The sequence below is a fragment of the Rhincodon typus genome, chromosome 5, assembly GCF_021869965.1.
Source record: "Rhincodon typus isolate 14 chromosome 5, sRhiTyp1.1, whole genome shotgun sequence".
Classification (NCBI taxonomy): domain Eukaryota; kingdom Metazoa; phylum Chordata; class Chondrichthyes; order Orectolobiformes; family Rhincodontidae; genus Rhincodon; species Rhincodon typus.
In genome coordinates, this window is record NC_063336.1 from 105,525,057 (window position 1) to 105,549,235 (window position 24,179).

At 38.5% G+C, this 24,179-nt stretch overlaps 1 protein-coding gene across 2 annotated transcripts in view; it reads right to left on the minus strand.

Moving 5' to 3' along the window:
- The window catches only part of rock2a (rho-associated, coiled-coil containing protein kinase 2a), a 218,753-nt gene that overhangs the window by 144,454 nt on the left and 50,120 nt on the right, over positions 1-24,179 (minus strand). For both annotated transcript variants that reach the window (XM_048596539.1, XM_048596540.1), the window contains exons 4-7: positions 20,211-20,348; positions 18,071-18,331; positions 16,518-16,662; positions 7,537-7,675 (exon numbers count right to left, since the gene is read on the minus strand). In XM_048596539.1, coding sequence (XP_048452496.1) covers positions 7,537-7,675; positions 16,518-16,662; positions 18,071-18,331; positions 20,211-20,348 — 683 coding nt within the window. The remainder of the gene's footprint in view (positions 1-7,536; positions 7,676-16,517; positions 16,663-18,070; positions 18,332-20,210; positions 20,349-24,179) is intronic.

Consider the following 24,179-nt stretch of genomic DNA (forward strand, 5'->3'; position numbering starts at 1 on the left):
TAGAATTACAACATTTAAAAGGCATCTGGACAGGTATATAAATCGGAAGGGTTAAAGAAGGATATGGGCCAAATACTGGAAAATGGGACTGGGGCAGATTGGCATAGATGAATTGGATCCACAGGTCTGTTTCTGTGCTGTATGACTCTGACTCTAAATGGAAGGTCCGTGTAAAGGTAGAAGGCAGGAATGATTAAATGACAAAAAGAATAATGGAGGGGTGCAAAAGTGGGCAGAGCAAGGATAAGAAAAGAAACAAAAGGTGGCTCCAGAGGAGACGAACAGCAACAGTACAATCAGCATCAAAAATAGGAGCAGTGGGAATGACTTTGAAGTGCTGAACTAATGTCAGGTCCAGCAGACTGAAAAATGACATATAGAATATTTTAGGAGGCAAGATGGCAAATGGGATTGGGACAGATATTTAAAATAGCAGGTGAGCAGAAATACAGGATCACATTTGTGTAGTGAATGACGATGTCACACAAAATCAATGTTTGGTCTCCTTTGTGTAGAAGGGAGCATATCATGAGTGACAAATTACTAAACTGAAAAAAAAAAAATGTATATTTTAAATTAAAAAGCAACATTTTGAAAATCAAAAGCAGGTTGCAGCAGTTCACAATTCTCATGGCCTCTTTTCTTTGCCACAAGTTGCTGACCAACTTGCGCATTCATTCACAACAATATGTGTGGTCCAAATCAAATATGTATCATCAAATTCTGAGCCAACACAGCGTACAGACAAAAACGGTCAGCAAAAAGAGAGATTGTATTATTTATTTCATGACAAGCACCATTTTCATTCTGGTTTGAAAACACAACAGTACTCAAAATTCTTCCTCCCATTCTCTGGTCCCAAAGAAGTAACAAGTAGTACAAAACTTCCCAAAAAACATTTCACAAATCTGCACAATTGAGGGGAAAAATGGATCAAAACGTGGTAAGCTCAACTGACGATGCAAGTTGCACCAAGGTACGTGAAGTTGTGCAGCAAATAACCCCACAAAATTGGTGCATGTTAAAAGTTTACTCAGACTTGTACCAACTTTTATATCTAGCTATCTATGTTTTCTGTATCTATGGTAACCTACGCTTTCCAACTTCCATTACCTAATTTTTAAACACCCGAGACCTTTCATGGACTCAAGTGTTTTTTTTTTGAAAAGGAATATACTGACCTAAAATGGCTGCGTGATCACAGATTAAGGCAAACTTTGTGGAACCAACGTGAGATATGCAAAAGCTATCTGTACCAAGATTAGCATTCCATAGACAATGAAACCAGACAACTGAGCTCAGGCATGATGAGCCAAAGGCTGCCTTCTGTGCCATAACAATTCTATGAAGTCAGCATCAAAAAATTTGCATCTTTCATCTAATCCTAACTTTTGTGATAAGTGCATGTATTAGACATCAAGGGGCTGCCTGTCACTGTTCCCCTTGAAAGGACAATGGAGCTACATATTCAGAAATGTACAAATGGGTCTTATATTAATCGCTGTCCTTCAGTGACAAAACAGCGAGACCATAGACTCATAACAATAGAACTTGAAAGGTTTGTGCTCATTCTCTCTCTTGTTCTCTCAGCCTCCAAAGTTAATGCCTAGTTTTGAAAAAGCAACTTGGAAAATAACCATTCGTCAAGAAGTCTTGAATTCGATATACTTCAGTACTGTTGAGGAAACAAGACAATGGCTAAACAGTCATAGGCAGGCATTTCACTCTCTTTACTTAAACCTATTTCCTGCATTTATGTATTTGATGTTACGTTTATGTTCTTATTTTCTCAGGGTTGGCACGCAATAAAATGCCCCTTTACTTGCATTCGAACAAACCTCCGAAATTAGTTATTTTGTTTTCTAGTGAACTACATTTTAGTCGTATCATGTGTGCTTTAAAAAAATGCTGTGACTAAACAAAGTACGTTAGGAGCAGAACAGCCAAAATCCCTCCACTGCAGGTTGCAACAAATGATACTACTAGGGGAGTGAAGGGGAGTGGTTCCTCAAGGTGGTGCTCTCAAGAGAAAATGATGTTTCTTTGAATAGTTAAGTTATTGTTCATGAGCTGCAATTTGCCCCTTTATTCCTTTCTGAAATTCAACCAATTTGTGGATGGAACTGCAAGTTTATTTTACTCAGGCAACAGTGGATTACTTTTTTCCTGTAGTTTGTAAGTTTACATTTAGGTGAAGCATTAACACCTGAAACTAACTAAACTGTTTAATCACCTCCAAATACAACATACAGTTATAATTGCTTTTATGTGTGAATATTTGTTTCTGTTGTAATCTGATTAGAAAATCCAAAATTTCACAGATTATTGGATTTGAAAGGCTGATCATAAATTGAACAAATTTTTTTTTTAAAAGATTGATTTGTACATGTGCAATTTTATTCAACTTGGCCACACATTTTTGACACTACTAAACTAATAGAACCATGTATCAATGTAGTCACATAATTTCCACTGTAATTCTGTTTCATCAGCATAAAAATTTGACAGGACAGCATCTTTTCTCTACAATACATTTCCGTAACTCCTCCGTGATGGTCTGCTGATGGTGCCTCCCCTTCTAAGCTCACAATGTGCACCAAAAACTATCCCCTACTGGCTGCAAACATTCCTTTGCTGATGGTGTTGCCTCACCACCTGCCTTCTCAAGGAATACATTGTGCAGTTCTATAGCCTTGGCTTGAATTCATGCAAGGTCGACAGAAGCATTTTTCTGAATCATGTCCACTGTCAACAAGCTTAATGCTCTTTCCATTTTCACCATTTGTCTTTTACTACACATGCTACTTTTTCATTTTTTGGATCACCTAGTGATACGCTTGCATGAATTTCTTTCACTTTAGACTTGATTGAACATACTGTTGAACTCATTCACTCTTTACAGCCTCCCAACTTCAACTCCACTTAAACCACTGTCCAACTTAACTAAGATTTCCATCTTTTGCACTAATGTCATCATTTTTTAAAAATCTTTTTGGTGATCCAGGACTTCGGAAGAGACCTGTTGATTTTTGTTTTGGCCTTTTTAATGATGAATTAACATGTTAAAAAGCTTGACTTATCGAATGGATCTTTCATATTGTTCCTGCAAATTGGGGCCAAACTTGTGACCAATCAAATGGACCTTGCCAGTTATGCATTCTAACTCCGTGGAGGCTTCCCACTCTTTGAGATTGACTCATGATATATTAAGAGGACCTTGCGAGTGTGCAGATCTCCTTGCAGTCAGGATGCTGTACAGAGTGAATGAGTCAACAGTATGTTCAATCAAGTCTAAAGTGAAAGAAATTCATGCAAGCGTACCACTAGGTGATCCAAAAAATGAAAAAGTACCATTTGCAGTAAAAGACAAATGATGAAAATGAAAAGAGCATGAAGCTTGTTGACAGTGGACATGACTCAGAAAAATGCTTCTGTCGACCTTGCATGAATAGGAACTCAGCAGATAATGAGGAAATGTTTGGACCAAAGTGGTAATGAGGTCTGGAGATGCAAGGCATTTTCCAATGCTTTGCTCATGATTAAGAGTGGACCGATGATATGGTAATTCATCAAGTTGGATTTGTACGGCTTTTTATGGACTGGGCATACCAGAGCCACTTTCCACATTGTCTGGAAGCGGCACAGGAACGAGGGATGCATTGAGCTCTGGGACAATTTTTCAATACTACAGGATGTTGTCAAGTCCCTAGACTTTTATAAAATTAAGGGCCTTCAGCCAACTCTTGACCTTGTGGAGTGAATCAAATTGGCTGTAAAGTGGTACCTGTGATGCTGAACACATAGGGAGAAGAGGAGAATAATTATCCACTCAGCACTTCTGGCTGAGGATGGTTGTCTCTCTATGTGAAGTCCCGGTGACCTTCTTTATATAGCAGTATTGTATAAACTGCAAGATGTTGCTAATATCTCCAGCAGTACCCTGGAATGCGCTAAGCTAAATTCAGAATCACAATCAGCTTGACAGCCACAGGCAAGATGCTACTTGCCCCGTTCTGCAGTTAGATGACCAATTTCAGTTGTAACCTCATTTGTTAAGTGGAGTGATCTAAAGCATTGGTCACTGTGGAATTTCAGGACCTTCAAGACCCTCTTCAATTATGAATTTTGCTGACTCCTTCCCTCCTCCTCAATCAGCTTGCCTTGCTCTGCATAACCTCTTTCATTCTCTCAGCCTTACTAAATTTCAAGAGAAAAGCCTACAGGCCACTTCTGTTTGGGACATCTGGCTTCTGCATTACCCTTTAACTTCAGTGCCAAACAGGACACACTCTACAGAGTACTAGAGAAAAGTTCCAAAAATACACAACAGTGCACTAAAAGCCATATGAAAAGATCCAGTAACTAGGATGAGATCCAAAACCTGATACAAGAAACAAAGGATATTGGCCAATGGGTGCTTTTGTGACTGCGTTTCCAAAAGTGGTTCTGCAAGGTTTAGTCTGAGGTCTCTTGCTTTTTCTAATGGATATCAAACATTGAGCCTTGTACATAACAAGGATGATTAAAAAGTTTGTAGATGACACAAAGAGTAGTTGAGTGGTTGATAATGAAGGAGGAGTAGGCTATAAGAAGATATCAATGGACTAGTCAGATAGGCAAAACTATAGCAATAGAGTTCAATCCAGAGAAGTAAGAGTACAAGTGGACAAGGCTAACAAGTCAAGGAAATAGACAGGATACTGAAAAAATGTAGAGGAATTGAAGGAGACCTTAAATTGCATGCCCACAGATTCCTGAAGGATGTTGGACAAGGAAGTAGGATGGTCAAGGAGGCACACTTGCCTTTATTTGTCCAAGGCACAGCATCTAAGAGAATAGAGGTTTTGTTCAAACAGTATTAAACACCAGTGAAGCAACAGCTGGAATACTGTGTCTAGTTCTGTTCACCGCACAATAGCAAAGATGTGATCGCACTAGAGGGCACAGAGGAGATTTATGAGGATGTTGCCTGAACTGGAGAACTTCAGTTTTCAGTAAAGATTAAAGATGCTAGAGTTGCTTTTATTAGAACAAAGGAGGCTGAGGAAATACCTAACCATGAGAGGTCTAAATAGAGTTAAAAGAAAAGCCTTATTTCTCTTAATACCTACTGACACATTAGCATACTGATCCACAAATTACAAAATTTACTAACTTTAATCTTAAACTTACCATGCTAGCAATTGAACTCACGGCCCCTAAGTTTTAAGTTCAGCAGAATAACCATTATACTATCATACCTGAGAGAGGCATTTGTTAAATTTTAAATTGTAGCTTACATTTTTTAAGTTAACAGAAGTTAAACTCACAAAGATGTTATGTGTAGGGGCAGCTATTTGGACCATCATGCCTGCACCAGCTGTCTCCGTATTTGGATTTTGTGCCAAACTCTTTCCATTCTACTCCTCATTTTTTTTCTATTTAAATAGTCACTTAATTGTCCTCTTGAAGCCTCAGCTAAACCTGCCTCTACTGCACTTCCAGGCAATGGATTCCACATCCTAAGTACTCACTGTATGAAAAAGTATTTTCTCACATTGCATTTGCTTCTTTTGCTAAATGATCTAAAAACTGTGTTCTTTGACTCTCGATCCTTTTACAAATGGTAACGGTTACCCCTCATGGATTTTTAAAACTTCCATCAAATCTCTTTCAAATTTCTGCCTCTGAAAGGAAAGCAGTCCCAACTTCTCTAGTTTATCATTATAACTGCAGTTTCTCATCCCCAGAATGATTCTTGCAAATGACTTGCGGACTCTTTCCAATGCATTCAGATCCTTTCTAAAGCTTAGCACTCAGAACTGAAAGAATACAGTCAGCAGTTAGGGAATAGAGTTTGGAGTGTGCACTGAAAATAATGGCTTCAGCCTTGCTAATATTAATTAGAGGAAATTTCTGCTCCTCCAGCACAGGACATCAGATAAACAACCTAATAAGTTAGCAACAGGGGAAGAGTTGAAATGGATGGTGAGGTAAAGTCAGATGTCATCAGTGTACATGTGCAAACCAATGTTGGCTTCAGATATCGCGCCAAGGAACAACATAGAGATCAGAAATAGGAGGTCAAGGATTAATCATTAAGGGACACTAGAGATAACAGTACAGGACTAGAAAGTGAAGACGTGCCATATGATTCTCTAGCTACAATTACATATATAACAGGAGTAACACAAGAGCAAAGCCACATGGCTGCACTACTGTGTTGAAAGAGGATGTTAAGTTCATCCTTGTCAAAGCCTGCAAATAAATTGTGAAGAATGAAGAAAACAAATCTACCTTGCCACAGTCAGTATCAGTTATGTAGGATGTCTTTTGTGACATCTGCAGGCAGGGGTAGAAAGATGACTGGAGGAATTCAACAATGCAGTTCCGGGATTGATGGGGGACTGATTTGGCAGGGGGTAACTATTCAGCCAATGACTTAAAAAAGGAGCAATTGGAGAATGGTAGTTTGCAAGGGTGGAGAGCTCAGGGTGGTTTTCTTGTGGAGAGCATATGAACATACAAACAAGAGTAGGCCACTTGGCCCTTCGAGCCTGCTTCAACTTTCAATAAGATCTCTGCTGATTGGAATTCAACCTTAACTCTACATTCCTGCATATGCCTGATCATTTTTCATCCCCTTGGTAACCTATCTACCACTCCTTAAAAATATTTGAAGGTTCTGCATCTGCTGTCTTTTGAGGAAGGGAATTCCAAAGACTCTCAACCCTCAGAGAAAAATTAATGACTAAACTGTTTTCCTCAACTCTGTTTTAAATGTGCGATTCCTTATTTTGAAACGGTGACTCGGAGTTCTAGATGCTCCCACAACAGGAAACATCTTTTCCACATTCACTGATCAAGTTCCCTTTGTATCTTTCAATTAAGTCACCTCTAACTCTTCTGCACTTCAGAGGACACAGCCCTTGCCTGTTTAGTCTTTCCTCAAAGGCAACCCACTCATTCCGTGTAATCGCCTAGTAAACCTTCTCTGAACTGCTTCTAACACATTAACATCCTGATATGTTGTAATAACAGCAAATTTAACGGGGAGACACAACACCTGAAGAGAGTAAGAACCAAGGGCAGTCACAGATTTCAGAAGGGGAACTTGGGTGAAAATACAGAAATGCTGGAGAAACTCAGTGGGCCTGGTAGCACCCATGATTAAAGATAGAGAGATAACATTTCAAGTCAAATGACTCTTCTTCAAAACTCCAGTTTTCCTTCACTAAAGGACATTAGCGATCCAAATTGGTTTTTAATAGCATCGACGGTTGTCTCACAGTTACTTATTATTGGAGCTAGTGTTTTTTTTTTAAAAACAGTCCAGGTTTATTAACTATGGGTGGAATATGAACCCATGTCCCCACAGCATTAGCCTGGATCACTAGATTACTAGCCTAGTATGCCACCATATCAGTCCTTAAGTTGACATCATGTTCAGACAGCCTACTCCTGCTCCTAGTTCTTATGTTCTTATGTACTTATGGATTGTACTTGCTAACTTGCTAATTGTTAATAAAAATGCGATTGAAACCTGAGGAAGAATACCTGTCAGTCAAAAAGGCACAGATGAGGTCTTTGGCGTGCTTTGAAATTTCAACATCATCTGGAAAATTGAGCGAATTTTTGTGATCCATGATTTTACTGTACGTCCCCACAAGGGAATCTGCATAAAATGGAGTATCACCTGGCAAAAAAAATGTACAGGAGAATTCAGGTGCAATACATCTGGATAAGAATCAACTTTTCTCTGCAAAAACAAAAATCAGAAATATGTTGAAATCCTCATCATATACATAAATAACATAAATGTCCCAGTTTCAGAAATTTTTTATTAAAAATTTTTCAAGTCAGATTTTAAGTCAAAGTTACAATTATAAAATAAGGCATGACAAGTATAACAATGACAGCGGAAAACTAATGTGTTGATTGACAAATTGGTAGCTGGGATTAACACACAAGATCAATCTAGCCTTTTCTTATATTTTGATGAGAAGTATGCTGGACAAGGCTTCCCACATAGCCTGTCTTGATTAATGTTGTATTTCAGAGAGCAAAGTTCCATTAAGAAGTTTGGTTTACAAAATGAAAATGCAGAAAATGAACAGCACAAGTGAACGGCCCCAAGTCTTCTTTTGAGACACTGAATGGTGCTGTATATTTTCAAAATATTTACCTTTCATTTCATGTTTTGAGCAGCTGCAATCCCCTCTCCCCAAGAAGAATGGATAGGGACTATGCAATATGAATGAAACTAATGAATATGTACCAAAAGTATCAGCAAAAAACAAAAACAAAATGGGATGGGATGGGATGGATTATGAGTAAAGTCTATTGATATAAACAAGCATTAGAGAAGGAAACACAGCAACTACTTAATGAAAACAAAACATAACATAATTCACAGCATGAATGAACATAGGAACTGGTGTAGCTATTCAGCCTCTTGAAAACACAAGACCCTAAGAACTAGGAGCAGGAGTAGACCATCCAACCCCTCAAGCCTGCCCCGCCAATCAATAAGATCATGGCTGATCTTTTCGAGACTCAGCTCCACTTACCCGCCCGCTCACCATAACCCTTAATTCCTTTACTTGTCAAAAATTTATCTAGCCTTGCCTTAAACACATTCAGTGAGGTGGCTTCAACCGCTTCACTGGGCAGGGAATTCCACAGATTCACAACCATTTGGGTGAAGAAGTTTCTCCTGACCTCAGTCCTACCTCTGCTTCTCTTTATTTTGAGGCTATGCCCCCGAGTCCTAGCTTCACCTGCTAGTAGAAACAACCTCCCTGCCTCCACCTTATCTATTCCTTTCATAATCTTATATGTTTCTGTAAGATCTCCCCTCATTCTTCTGAATTCCAATGAGTATAACCCCAGTCTGCTCAGTCTCTCCTCATAATCCAACCCTCTCAACTCTGGAATCAACCGAGTGAATCTCCTCTGTACCCCATCCTGTGCTAGTATATCCCTTCTCAAGTAAGGAGACCAAAACTGCACACAGTACTCCAGGTGTGGCCTCACCAGGACCCTGTACAGCTGCAGCATAGCCTCCCTGTTTTTAAACTCCATCCCTCGAGCAATGACAGACAAAATTCCATTTGCCTTTTTAATTACCTGCTGCACCTGCAATCCTACTTTTAGTGATTCACGCACAAGGACACCCAAGTCCCTCTGCACAGCAGCGTGCTGCAATTTTTTACCATTTAAAACATAGTCCATTTTGCTGTTATTCCTATCAAAATGGATGACCTCACACTTATCAACATTGTACTCCATCTGCCAGACCTTTGCCCAATCACTTAGACTATCTATATCCCTCTGTAGACTTTCAGTGTCTTCTGCACACTTTGCTCCACTACACATCTTAGTGTCATCTGCAAATTTTGACACACCACACTTAGTCCCCAACTCCAAATCATCTCTGTAAATTGTAAACAATTGTGGTCCCAACACTGATCCCTGAGGCACATCACTAGCCACTGACCACCAAACAGAAAAACACCCATTTGCCCCTACTCTTTGCTTTCTACTAGTCAACCAATTCTTTATCCATGCCATTACATTACCTGTAATATCGTGCAACTTTATCTTAGGTAGCAGCCTTTGGTGTGGCACCTTGTCAAATGCCTTCTGGAAATCCAGATACACTACATCCACAGGTTCCCCATTGTCCACCATGCAAGTAATGTCCTCAAAGAATTCCACCAATTTAGTTAAACATGACCTACCCTTCATGAACCCATGCTGGGTGATCCCAATGGGACAATTTATATCCAGATGTCTTGCTATTTCTTCTTTAATGATAGATTCAAGCATTTTCCCCACTACCAAAGTTAAGCTAACCGGCCTATAGTTACCTGCTTTTTATCTACTTCCTTTTTTAAACAGTGGCGTCACATTGACTGTTTTCCAATCTGCGGGAACCACCCCAGAGTCCAGGAATTTTGGTACATAATTACTAGTTCATTCCGCCAGCACCTCTTTTAGTACCCTGGGATGCATTTCATCAGGGCCAGGAGACTTGTCTACCTTTAGCCCCATTAGCTTGCCTAGCACTGCCTCCTTAGTGATAATGATAGGTTCTAGGTCCTCACCTGCTATAACCTTCTTGCCATTAGTTTTCGGCATGTTATTTGTGTCTTCCACTGTGAAGACCAAGACAAAATAACTGTTTAATGCCTCGGCTATTTCCTCATTGCCAATTATTAAATTGGCCTTCTCATCTTCTAAAGGACCAATGCTTACCTTCGCCACACTTTAACGATTTACATATTTATAAAAACTTTTGCTGCCTGTTTTTATATTTTGAGCTAGCTTACTTTCACAATCTATCTTACTTTTCTTTATAACTTTTTTTGTGGCTTTCTGTTGGCCTTTAAAGTTTTCCCAGTCTACTAGCTTCCCACTAATCTTTGCTTTTCTGTATGTTTTTATTTTAATCTGATACTTTCCTTTATTTTCGGAGACATCCACGGCTGACTATTTCTTTTCCTACAGTTCTTATCACTGGAATATACTTCTGTTGAACACTGCGAAAAATCATTTGAAAGTCCTCCACTGTTCCTCAATTGTCCCATCATAAAGTTTTCGCTCCCATTTTACCTTACCTAACGCCTCCCTCATCGCATCATAGTCTCCTTTGTTTAAGCACAGGACATTGGTACTGGATTTAATCTTCTCACGCTCCATCTGTATTTTAAATTCGACCATACTGTGATTGCTCCTTCGAAGAGGATCCCTAACTGTGAGGTCATTTATTATTTCTGTCTCATTACACAGGACTTGAGCCTGCTGCACCATTCAATGAGATCATGGCTGATCTGCAGCCTAGCTCCATATGCCTGACTTTGGCCCATTTCCCCCATTACCCTTGCTTAACAAAAACAAACTGCATATCAGATATAAAATTAGTAACAACAGAGCGCTTAGAGAAGAAACTAGATAGGTACAAGATAGATTTATAATAGAGTTAGTATCTCTCAACTGGGCATGACAGGGTGCTGTGATCCACCAGTGGTAACAAAATTGAATTTCACCACATCTGTAACCTCAGGGCCCAGAATTTTCTTACTCCTCCATTATCAGCAAAGGTAGATCACCAAAACAAAACACAGTGGATGCTGGGAATCTGAAATTAAAACAGGAAATGAAGGAAAAATTCAGTAGATCTGGCAGCACCTATGGAAAAGCAGAGGTGACTGAAACAAAGGTCCAGGTCCAACAATGTTGGAGTTTGGTTACATCAATGAGTAGGCATTAGCTTAGTGTGCAAGCAAAGGCAATGCCAGATATCTCACTGAATCAGTGCTCAACATAGTGCAGAGAAGCTAAGACCACAAATTAGTCTTCTCATTTTATTTCCCCAAAATTTGCTGAGCACTTCCCAACCCCCATCTTGAGTGAGAAAAGAATGTAGCTCCCTTTAATGGAAAAAGGCTCAATAAACCTGATATAGAATAAAGCATGCCACTTAATCAGGAAAACACTCATGGTGGATGAGGACCTAATCGTGCCTTATAAGTCAAAGTGAATCAATGATTCACGACATCAATTAGACTACCATGTCTTTTTAACAAGAGGCTAAGCAGTGAAGTTGCAATAGCTTTCACATAAACATGAAGTAAGTGAGCAGTCTGTGAGAAGAATAATGTGATCTCCAAGAAAGTTAAAAAGGTTTCCTCTGTGAAGTGATGTGAAGGTTTGCCTTTGCATAGCAACCCATTCTCTCCAGGCAAAGCCAGAACCTCATACGCGACAGGTGTTATTCCATCCAGACTGCTGCCTGTCACATTTTGGAAGCCAGAGTATACCCATGGGCTGTCAGATGGTCACCTACTAGAGGCTGTTCAATGTTTTTTTCATCATCCCATCTGCCCTGTAACTGAAATAGCAACATTTAGGTGCCTTCAGAGTCAAAACACCTTGTGCTTGAACCCAAGCCCAACCCTAAACCATTTTCCGCTCCCCACCCATATCACGCAAAACCTTCTCAACATCAAGAACAAACAGGCAAAATTGTGATGCCAAGGATAAGTAAGAGTTAGGGGAAAACACTGAAGCTGAAGAGTGACATATATTAAAGCACATGAAGGACCAGATAGCAAAGAGCACGTACTAAACTCTGAAAAGGGTTAAAAAAAGAAAAAGAAGGTCTAAAATTAAAACATTAGGGAATAGAAAAAGAAACTATATCCTACATCGACCTAAGTAACAAATGGAAGACTGAAATAGAAATAGAGCCATTAAGGGAATAAGCAAGATGAACTCTCTGTATTCACATACAAACTGTCAATTTATGAAGGAATAGCAGCGAAGAACTTTCAATATAAATCTACTTCCTACCAACAAAAGCAGAGATACAAATCTAAGCAGCTTTGGAGCAACAGTAGGAACAATTAAAAAAAGGTAAAACAAAGAACTGTGGATGCTGGAAAACTGAAATAGAAATTGTTGGAGAACTTCAGCAGGTCTGGCAGGATCTGTGGAGAGAAAGCAGAGTTTACCAATTCTGTCAGGGGTCACTGGACTCAAAACATTAAATCTACTTTCTCTCTACAGATGCTACCAGACCTGTTGAGGTTCTCCAACAATTTTTGTTGTTATAATAGTAAGAAAGATGTTTTCTATCACTACACTGAGTATAATAGATTGCTAAAGGGAAGGTAACATTTAACTAAACATGCTCATTCTGAGGCAACAAAAGAACACCGTAATGAATGTGATATACATGCACTGTCAGAAGGTCTTCAATAAAGGTAGCTCATAAGAAGCTCATGAGACAAAGCTCAGCAAAAATAAGAGTCAGCAGCAAGGTGGAAGAACATCTGGTAAGATGTATCCAGAACAGACTACAAGCAACAACATTTGAGGAAACTTCTGATACAGACAGAAAGTGGTATAAATTGATCCAATGAGATTCAGGATGAGACAGTTGCTTTTGATCACATATAAATAATTTGGACTCAGAAATTGGAGGTATGTAATTAATATGAGGAACTGCAAAAACATACATACTTGAGGAGTAGCCACATTAATGGCAATTTAATTCAGTATTGAAAATAAGAAACTAAATGGGTTGGAGGAGCAGACAAATCAGGGAACCTTTTAAAAATGATTTACTTTTCAACAGCATGTGAACATGTCACTCACCAGGCCAGCATTTGTTGCTCATCCCTAATTGCTCTTAAGAAGGTGGTGAGTGGGTTACCTTTTGAATTGCTGCAATCCATGAGCTGCAGTCCACAGCGCATTAGAGCAGAATTCAAGGATGTTGCCTCAACAAAAGTGAAGGAACAGCAATATAGTTTCAACTCAGGATGGAATGGCTTGGAGGAAAATTTGCAGGCAATAATATTTCCATGTATTTGCTGCCCTTCTCCTTCACGGTGGTAGAAGTTGCAGCCTGGAAGGTGCATGCCACAAGAGCTTGGTGATGCATCATGTAGATGCACTTGGTCATCGGTGCACCATTAGTGGAAGGAGTGAGTTTTTAAAGTTAGCAGATAGGGTACCAATCAAGTGGACTACTTTGTCCATGTTTAGGACTCACATTGCAACTCTCTCCTTCCTATCACCACCTCAAGTGGGACTGTCCACCTGGTAGGACAGAACATTTTCACAACGGTGATTGGTGGTGTCAGGGATCCTTAACCCAATAAGCATGTCAAGCTGTTGCTTAACCAGTCTGTGAGACAGCTCTCCCAATTTTGAAATAAGGACCTGATGTTAGTAATGAGGACTTCACAAGGCTGACGGGGTTGAGTGTATTATTGTAATTTCCAATACCTAGGGTGACATGGTCCAGTTTCATTGCTTTTTGACTCCATTATGGTTTTAAATAATGGAGTGGTATTCTTGGCCATTTCAGAGTCAATCATGTTGCTGAGAGTTTGGAGTCTCACAATGGTCTCAACTATTAAGACTAGCTTAATTCCAGATTCATTGAATTTAAATTTCAAAAGCTGCCATGATGTGTTTTCCACTCCCATCTCCACAGCATCAGCCTCGGCCTCCAGATCACTAGCCCAGTGGTATTATTACCATGACACCATCATATAAATTGTAGGTAGCATGACAAGTTTGCAAGATCATAAAACGTATAAACGGAGTTCAAATCATTCGGGTACAAATAGAGTAGATAGCAAAGAATGTTCCCTTCAGCAGTGAGGCCAAGAAACAGAAGGCACCAATTTAAGGTGACTAGCAATAAAAGCATAGAAGGCAACATAACAAGTTTTTATGCAGCAAATGGTTAGGAATTGGATTTCGTTATTTGACTGAATGGTGAAGACAGATTTAATCATGCCTTTCAATAAGCAATTGGATAAGCAACTGACGAGGCAAAATGCAGAACGACGGGAAAGGACAGGGAGGTAGGATCAGCAGAGTTCCACTCGCAAAGAGATAACACAAACATGACAGACTGATTGGCCGTCTTCTTTCTTCTAACCATTCTAGGATTTATGGATGAACATAAAAGCTAGGAGGTAATGTTAAATTTATACAGGATGTCAATTAACCCACACTTGACGTACAATGTCCAACGTGAGTCCCCATACCAAGAACACAGTAAAGCACCTGAACAAAAAACAGAAATTGCTGGAAAAGCTCAGTAGGTCTGGCAGCATCTGTGGAGATAAAATCAGAGTTAACATTTTGGGTCGAATGACCCTTCCTCAGAACTTTACTCAGGCTTTTCCAGCAATTTTTGTTTTTGTTTCTGATTTACAGCAGCCACAGTTCTTTCGGTTTTTATTTTGTAAGGCACTTGAAACGTGCTAAGAATAGTAACAAGGATGTTATCAGAATTGCGAGAATGCAAATATTAAGATACATAAAGAAACCCAGAGATTTATTTTGTGAAAGAGTAACCTAATTAACAGAATCAAAATCAGAAATTGCTGGAAAAAGTCAGCAGGTTTGGCAGCATCCGTGAACAGAAAGCAGAAATAACATCGTCTTCAGGAAGGGTCAATGGACATGAAACATTAACTCTGCTTTCTTCTAACAGATGCTGCAAGACTTGCTGACTTTTTCCAGCAATTTCTGATTTTGTTTCTGATATCCAACATCTCTAGTTCTTTGGTTTTTAAACTAATAAATAGGCTTGAAAATTAAGCAGATTTGATTTGGATGCTCATACATACAAGTCATTAACAATTTGTGTACCAACAAAAAGAATAAAGTTAATAAAATGTTGCCCTTGATCAAAAGGGGGCTGAAGACAAGTTCATCAAAATGATTCATGCTTAACAGGTGTAAAGCTATGAGGAAAAATTGCAACGCAATAACTCACCAGGTCCCCTTTAACTGTAATTTTCAATCCCCTAGCCTGAACCAATTAGCTGGAGTAGAAGCATAGAGACAACAGACCTGCAAATTCTTCAATTCACGCAACACATTGACTTGGAAATTGATTGCCCTTTTCCCTCACTATCATAGGGTCCAAATCCCAGAACAACCTCCTAAAAGTAGTCTGGTGTGCCTGCACCACATTCACTGCAGTCGTTCAAGAAGGCGGCTTACTGCTATCTTCAAGGGCAATTTGTATTATCTTGAATTAACAGGATGCAGAGTGATGTAATTAAAGTGAACTAAATAATGCAGTCACATAATAAAGATCCAGATCAAGAATGAAAGACCCTTGCATTAGAGGTGGGCAATCTGGCAAAGAGGTCAGGAAGCACCTATTCCCCATGAAACACAGAAATCAGGAACATTTCCCTGAAAATCTGCTGAGTCAATTGAAACTTTCAAGATTGACAGCAGTAAGATTTTCATTATCCAAATGTATCAATGGATACGGATCAATCTGTAGGGCAAATCTGCTCGAATCTGATTAGTTGTACCGATGCAAATGTACTCATGTTGTTAAGACAGTTTCTTTGTGCCCACCCTGCTTCCACCTGGATGAATGCAGGACAAGTTGACACAAATGTAAGCCAGCCTTTAACAAATCAAATATAGTTTTGGAGTTTTTAGATATAGTGATGAGCACCTGTAATGTGCTATCACATGAAATGACTGAAGCAGATGGTAACAATATATTTATGCAGAAGAAGAAGAATGAAAGAGAATGATAGGGGCAGGAGGAAACAGATCAAGAACGAGGTATGAAGAATAATAGTTACTATAGAGCAGTTCGACCAAATGGCTCCACCCGAGCAGTACATTTTATATACTTGAAGTAGCATTCTATCTCTTGTTGCTAGATCCTGTTTATCCCCCAGAATTATTAAGCAACTTTATGTAAAGGTTTCTGTTGCAGTACCCAACTGAGATTGATGAATGTGAAAAATATCAAATACAAAAAAACTCTGCAATCACATAAAATTCATGCGAATCAGGTCAACAAAATATTGCAAACTTTATTTAATTATTTAATTGAAGCAACTGCACCATATTCAAAGCTTATCTGCAGACAACACTAATTTGTTATCAAAAAATGCCATTATCAGCCAATACCACCTATGTTTAGGTTTACATTCATTTTTTAATAAATTAGTACGGGTTTCTAAACTTACCAACTAGCATTTCATACAGGAAAACTCCCACAGACCACCAGTCGCACTCCCGGCCATAATAACCATCCCCTCCCTGTGATTTTAGTACCTCAGGAGAGATGTAATCAGGAGTTCCAACTGCAGTGTCACATCGAACCATTCCAGTCTGTGTATTTAGACGATGGCAATGAGAAAAAGAAAATTTTTTACAAAATGCAATCAAAATACAAAGTGTGCAGTTTTAAAATCATGTTCTGAAGTTAGTCTTTATGCACACTGTCATCATGGTAACGTATTTTATAAGACCCAAATATTCTGCAGTTTCTAAAATATGCACATTTTAGTGAACGTGCCTTGATTTATCAAAACATAGCCTGAAAGAAATTGGAAGCTGACATATGGCAAACAATACATAATTTTACAATAGACTGTTGTCAAATTAACAAATCAAAAACAATTTTTGAACAAACTTGTGCCATGTGGATTATCGTGTGCACTTGTCACGTTCTCCTCCAGCAAAATTGCATGCATTGGGCAGTCTGCAACGAGAACTTATTTGTGCATAACTGCAAGAGTCTTTTGGCTTGCAAACAAAAGAGGGTGCCAAAAGAAACGATTCCACATTGGGGTGGGGGTATCTCCTTTCGATATTCAAAGACTGAAATCAAAGTGTGCACCAATAAATAAAAAGTCTGGATTTAAAATAAAAAAATCTATAACTAATTTCAAAAAAAAACAATAAATATTCATTTAACATGAAATGATATGCAATAGAGTTCTTGCTTTGATACTGAAAGCCAACCATCTCAGAGTTTAATTCAATGATGATAGGGGATGGGTAAGTCAGGGCTAGTTTGTGTTGCAGAGTGAGGCCAATAGCACAGGTTACATTGCTGACCTTACTATAAAGGTTCCCTCACCTGAGGTGTGGTGACCCTCTAGTTAAAGCACCACTAGTCATCTCTCTCTCATGAGAGAGCAGTTTTATGGTCCAATAGCACTGTAATGACTTTACTTACATTAATTTATTACAACATCGCTCAAAGTCAAGGGGAAAATAACAAAATTATGCAATAAAAATACTCAAAATGCTTCAATTGTTTCTCCAAAATGACTTCTTGGTAACTGAAAATTTTGGTTACATTGCCAATTAAGATGATTACATGAGAACAAATGACAGATCATAATAAAAATACAAAAGGATGCCATTTGTTTCAATTTAAAATTGGGAGAAAGTTGGCACAGATGGAAACAAAATTAAAATTGAGATTTCAGGTGCAAGTGAAGTTAGCAGGTGACCTTTAATGAATAATAATGTGGTCACATTTTAAAATGATCAAAAGATGTGGCAGTTTACATTATTTACATTGAGACACAGAACTATGCTTTTATATATAATTACCAAAATGTGGACATAGTAGAAAACCATTCTGATTAGTAAATCATAAAATTAGCACAAGTTCATCCAACAGAAATCGTCCCTGCACAATGGAACAATTTTTTTTTAAAAACCTCCTTGTTAGTTTCAATGATTAAGCATTTTTTTGATACTATTTCATTGCATCTTAACTTACCGAATCCATTTTCATACAAGTACCAAAATCTGCCAACTTTAAATGTCCGAATTTGTCTAATAGCATATTATCAGGCTTAACATCTCTGTGTATAAAACCCATTGAGTGAATGCCATCCAAGGCGAGCACGACTTCAGCAGTGTAGAACTTGGCCCATCTTTCAGGCACATCATAATTGCTCATGAGGTTTACAAGGTCACCACCAGGCATATACTCCATTACCATATAGAGATATCTGTCATCTTGAAAGGCATAAAATAGCTGTAAGAAAAATAGCAAATGTTACAACAACGTTTTTCTTAATAATAGAAAATTATTTGTGAACATCCTGTTCAACATCAGTACTACTAAACAACTGTATGAACAACTATTTTTAGACTATGGCTCAGCACACTCCATAATACACATCCACCCCCTGCCTTCATGAGGAAATCAGATATCATCTCTTAATTATACTAAATACCCTTTAAATTTCTATTCAGAAATTATAAAATTAGCTTCTAAATACAAGTAAATACACAAGTAAAACCTTACAGTCCATACTAAACATTTGAATTGTTCAACTGTTTAAATCAGCAAAATTGCATCAATTATTTTTACGACTATTGTGAACCACAAAGTCATCATATTCATCCCATTACAATGTTCAGACATTTCTTGCAGAAATAGCTATTTAGTGAGTAGTCACATCCCATAAAGGCATAATCTCCTTGTATACAATCTCTAAGTGAAATATAAGTTATTAAAGCACTCAAGCTTGCCTTGAAGTATGAAACAGTAAATTTGAATTTACAATGGATATTTGCAGTATTTAATGGTCTGAAAAGTCAGGATTTATTTGAACAATGTTAAATAAATTTGTTCAGATTGTGCAACGAAAGTAGAAGGCAAATCGCTACAACATAAGCAGTGGGGCCTTCATAGCCTTATAGAGCAACAATGGATGAAGGACTTTCTTAGAAAACTGAATGAACCCATACAATACTCAATTTTATACCTGTTTTATTTGATACATCACATATCATTTAGCTGACTTAAAAGTTTGTGCAAAGTGCACCGTTGCCAGTAAAGAAAGGAAAAGCAAAAGACTGCCTCATTACATATAAGTTTTATCAACAGATACATCATACAACGCATCAATTATCGATATGTTATTAGATCTATACTAAATTAATGTAAACTGAAATACCTACAAATACAAAACCTTTTCTACAACTAGTTGCATGCATGGAGCAGACGCCAGACCAGGAATTATAAAAATGAAGAAGCTTTAATACTGTAGAAGATAAAATCACATAAACAGTAACTTTTCTAGTTCTTTGCAAGAGCAGTATTGTCCAGTATAAGTTATTTTTATGACTTTTTTTAAGAAATGCAAATGCAGATGTATTTCTGAATATGAGGTGAAAATAGAGAGTTTTTTTGTTGGGCGGAACAAATGTACTCTTAATTGGCACATTTGTTTGATTAAAAAAAAACTTTTACACAAAAAGCAGACTCAGAATGATTTTCATTGTTGTCAGCACGCTACTTTCTTGGTCACTAAATAGTGGAAAAACCTTTGTTTAGCAAACATACACTTGAACTAACTTTCCCTGAATTGCGCAAGTGTACACAAGATGCCTTTTACAGAATTCTTGTGGATTTAAGGGCATTACCACAGCTGCAGCTCAGTCAGCAATTTCTATTGGATAACATCTATTGGACAGTGGTGGGTTTTAAAAGGAAGTCTGAAGGGAGGAGAGGCACAGACAGATGTACATTTAGGAATGAAATATGTTAAGCCATGTGATTGTTGAGTTTTAAGCCCAGCCAACAATGGGGTGAAGGAAAAATTGGGCACAAGATAGGCTAGAGTTGGAGGGTTGGAAAATCAGAATCTGTTTTCTGTTTCCAGACTATATTTTATTTCGTTTTTAGGCTTGTTACATATGATCCTCAAGAACCTCAGTCTTGTTCAGATAACACAAGTGGAGAGTTGTGGGGAATTTTCAAGCAGAGCGGCACAAAAACCTCAATTGTGAAAAATATCATCCACAATATTATTACTACTGTGATTAATTATGACAGAAGACAATCACAAAGTACTCTCAATAGATTTAACAACATGCAATTTAAATATGTTTCAAAATAATTTTACCTGGACAACCCAGGAACTGTTTGCAAAGGCCATGATATCTCTTTCCTCCCAAAAAAATGCTGAATCAGATCGCTTGATCATTTCAAACTTGCTCAAAAGTTTCATTGCATATACTTTTTGTGATGCTTTATGTCGAACCTATTGGGAAAGTATAATTTATTATTCTGGATCCACATATCTTTAAATGCAAATTTGCACATCATGTGTTACTTGCAAATACTTTGATTTTTCATTGCCCAGTTGCATGGGACTGTACATCTGTTGAATTTTTATATATCTAATCACTACCAACGAGTCACCTATGATAGCTTCTCTTCCTACTTGCATTTATCCTTTGTCTCCTCCCACATATCCTTTACATTCTTCTCCTCAGCGTTGGGATCCCATATGTACACGGAAAGGATGCAGGGCTGTCTCACTGCTGCCTATGCCAATCTGTACACTGCGTCAACTTTTAGCATGCTTGTCCAACATACACAGGCGAACGAGCAGAAATCAGAGCCATTATCTTCAGTTCTTGCCACAAACTATATTGCTTCGCCACTGACTCTGTTCCCTTTTCCTGGCAACTGTTGCAGGATGAATCAGACTGTTTGCAACCTTGGCATCATACTTGACCCAAAAATAAGCTTCTGATCATGGATCTGCGCCATTTCTAAGAGTGCTTATATAATCATCTCCTATCCTCAGTTTACTTGCTGAGGAATCCCATTGGTAAAAACTTGACTAACATTCTAATATGTATCTGACAAGCCCCACATTCTCCACCCTCTGCAAAATATATGCTCATGCTTATGTATAATTAGGGGACAGATACTGTTCTCTGTGCCTAGGATCAAAGACTGTGTAGCCTGCCTGGTGCCTAGGTTCAAGATATCTCATCTGGGCTGCAGAAGAACTTGGAGTGGGAGAGGAAAGATCCAGTAGTCACACAGTCCATGTCGATACCAACAACAGAGGTAGAGTGAGGAAATACTTTCTGCTGAGGGAATGACAGTATTTGGGGGCTAAATTAAAAATCATAACCAAAAAGGTAATGATCTCCAGATGACTGCCTGAGTCATGAGCTAATTTGGACAGGGACATCAGGATTGAAGCGATAAATGCGTGGCTCAAAGATTGGTTTGCAACAAACAAGTTTGAATTCATGGGGCACTGGCACCAGTGCTGGGGAGGGAGGAAGCTGTTCTCATGAGACAGGCACTTCTTGAAGCATGCTGAGATCAGAGTCTTGGTGAATCACATAACTAGGGCTACAGTTAGGGCTTTAAACTAAATAGTTGAAGGGGCAGGTTCAGCTGTATGGAAAATTATAAAATCAAAGGTAAAGGAGAAAGTAAGATTGCAGGTGAGTGATGAGGCCGATCGCTACCGGAAAATTAAGAAGGGACAGAATGTGCAAATATCATATTGCGCCAAGGAACCATAAAAGTGTAAGGAAAGTCAGTAATAGAACAAACTTAACGGCTTTGTATCTTCATGCACAAAGCATTTGGAATAAGGTAGAATAACTGACAGCACAAATCGAGGTAAACGATTATGATCTCATAGCCATTAAGTAAATGTAGTTACAAGGAGATCAAAACTGGGAACTTAACATTCAGGGATACTTGACCTTTCAGAGAGACGGGGCGATGGAAAAAGTGGTGGCATAGTACCGTTAACAAGATATAAAAGCTATGAGAGGTGATCCAGGCTCAGATGATGTAGAGTCCATTTGAGTGGAGGTAAAACAAAACAGCAAGGGAAAGAAGACATTGGTAGGAATAGTGTACAGACCCCCAAAGAATAGCCACTTGTGGGACAGGCTATAAATCAACAATAGGAGTACCTAAAGGAATAGAAAAATAATTATGGGTGACATTCATCTTCACGTTGACTGAGTTAATCAAACAGGAAAGGGTTGCTACAACAACAAATTCATAGTGTATTAGGGATGATTTCCTGGAGCAATGTGTCATGGACCACCAGGCAGCAGGCTATCATGCATCAGGTAACGGGTAGAGGCAGGTTTAACAAATTCCCGAGAAGATAATGATCATAACAGGATGAATTTAATATTAAGATCGACAGTGAGAAACTTTGGTCAGAAATAACTGTGTTTAACTTAAATAAAGAGAATTACAATGAAATAAGGATAGAGTTAGCCGAAGTAAACTGAGTGAATAAGTTAGCAGAAGTAAAAGTAAGCAAGCAGTAGCAGACATTTAAGGAGGTAATTCATACATCACAGTAAGAAAAAATAATTCTAAGAGTGGGCTAAACCAACCATAGCTACCCAAGGAAGCGAAAAACAGTATTAAGTTGAAAGAATGCCAAAGTCAGTGATAACCCCGAACATTGGGATAAATTCAGAATCCAGTAAAGGAGATCTTTAAAGGTAACTAAAAAGAGAAAAATAAATTACATAGGCAAACTAGCAAAGAATATAAAAAATGACAGTAAGAGCTTCTTTAGATATATAAAAAGGAAGAAAGACATCAAAGTGAATATAGGCCCCTTAGAAAATGAATCTGGGGAAATAGTTTGGGGAACAAAGAAACGTCAGGGGAGTTAAACAGGTATTCTGCGTCAGTCTTTATTGTGGAAGATACGTTGAACGTTCCATTGATATTAAAGAATACGGGGGAGGGATTTTGTACCATCACAATCACTAAAGAAACCGTATGAGTCAAACTAACAAGGATGAAGGCAGGCAAGTTCCCTGGCCCTGATGGCTTCCATCCTAGGATCCTAAAAGGCAGCCAGGGAGATAGTGGATGCATTGCTGGTAATTTTCCAAAAATCACTAGATTCTGGAAAAGTACCAGAGGACTGAAAAGTTACTAATACAACACCACAGTCCAAAAAGGGAGAGAGCCAAAAAGTGGGTAACTATAAGCCAATTGGACTAGCATCTATTTTTCGAAAAGCATTAGCTTCAATTATTAAGGAAGTAATAGCAGAACATTTGGAAAACCATAATCTCATCAAGCAGCATCAGCATGGCTTCATGAAGGGGAAACTGTGACTGATTTATTGGAGTTTTTTTGAAGAACTGTCAGCTAGAGTGGATAGACAGGAACCAATAGATGTGTTGCATTTGGACTTCCAGAAGGTGTTTGACAAGGTACCTCACAAAAAGGTTAACTCGTAAGAGCCCACAGTGCTGGAGGCGGTATAATGGCATGGGTAAAGAATTGGTTCATGGGCAGAAAACAGCAAATGGGGATAAGGAATTCTTGTTGTCACCAATGGGGTTCTACAGGGATCTGTTCTAGTTACAATATATACTAATGACTTGGAGGAAGGAAGAGAATGCACCGAAGCCAAATTTGCAGATGACACTAAATTAGATGGAAAGGCAGGTTGTGGGAGAAATAGAACAGTTTACAGAGAGATATTGATAGGTTAAGTGAGTGGGCAAAAAGTTGGCAAATGGAATATCATGTGGGAAAATATGAAGTTGTTCATTTTGAAAGGGAGAACAAAAGAACAGAATATTATTTCAATAATAATTGAAATTTTTTCAACAGCTGCAGAAAGCTGCTAAACAAAAGGACTTTTGAGTACTTGTGCATGACACAGATTGGTAGCACCTAGGTACAGCAGGTAATCAGGAAGGCTAATCGAATATTGGCTCTTATTTCAAGGGAATTGGAGTATAAGAGTAGGGAAAAGCCTTACTGCAAATGTACAAGGTGCTGGTCAGACCACATCTGGAATACTAAGAGTAGATTTGATCCACCTATTTAAGGAAAGATATCATTTCTTTGGAGGTAGGGAAGTGGAATGATCCCTGATATGGAGGGATTGTCTTATGAGCAATTAAACAGGTTGGGACTCTACTCACTAGAGATTAGAAGAATGAGAGGTGATCTCATTGAAACAGGTAGGATTGTTAAGGGTCTTGACAGGGTAAATGCTGAGAGGATATTTCCCCGAGTCTAGGACCAGAGGGCATCATCTCAGAATAAAGGAGCGCCAATT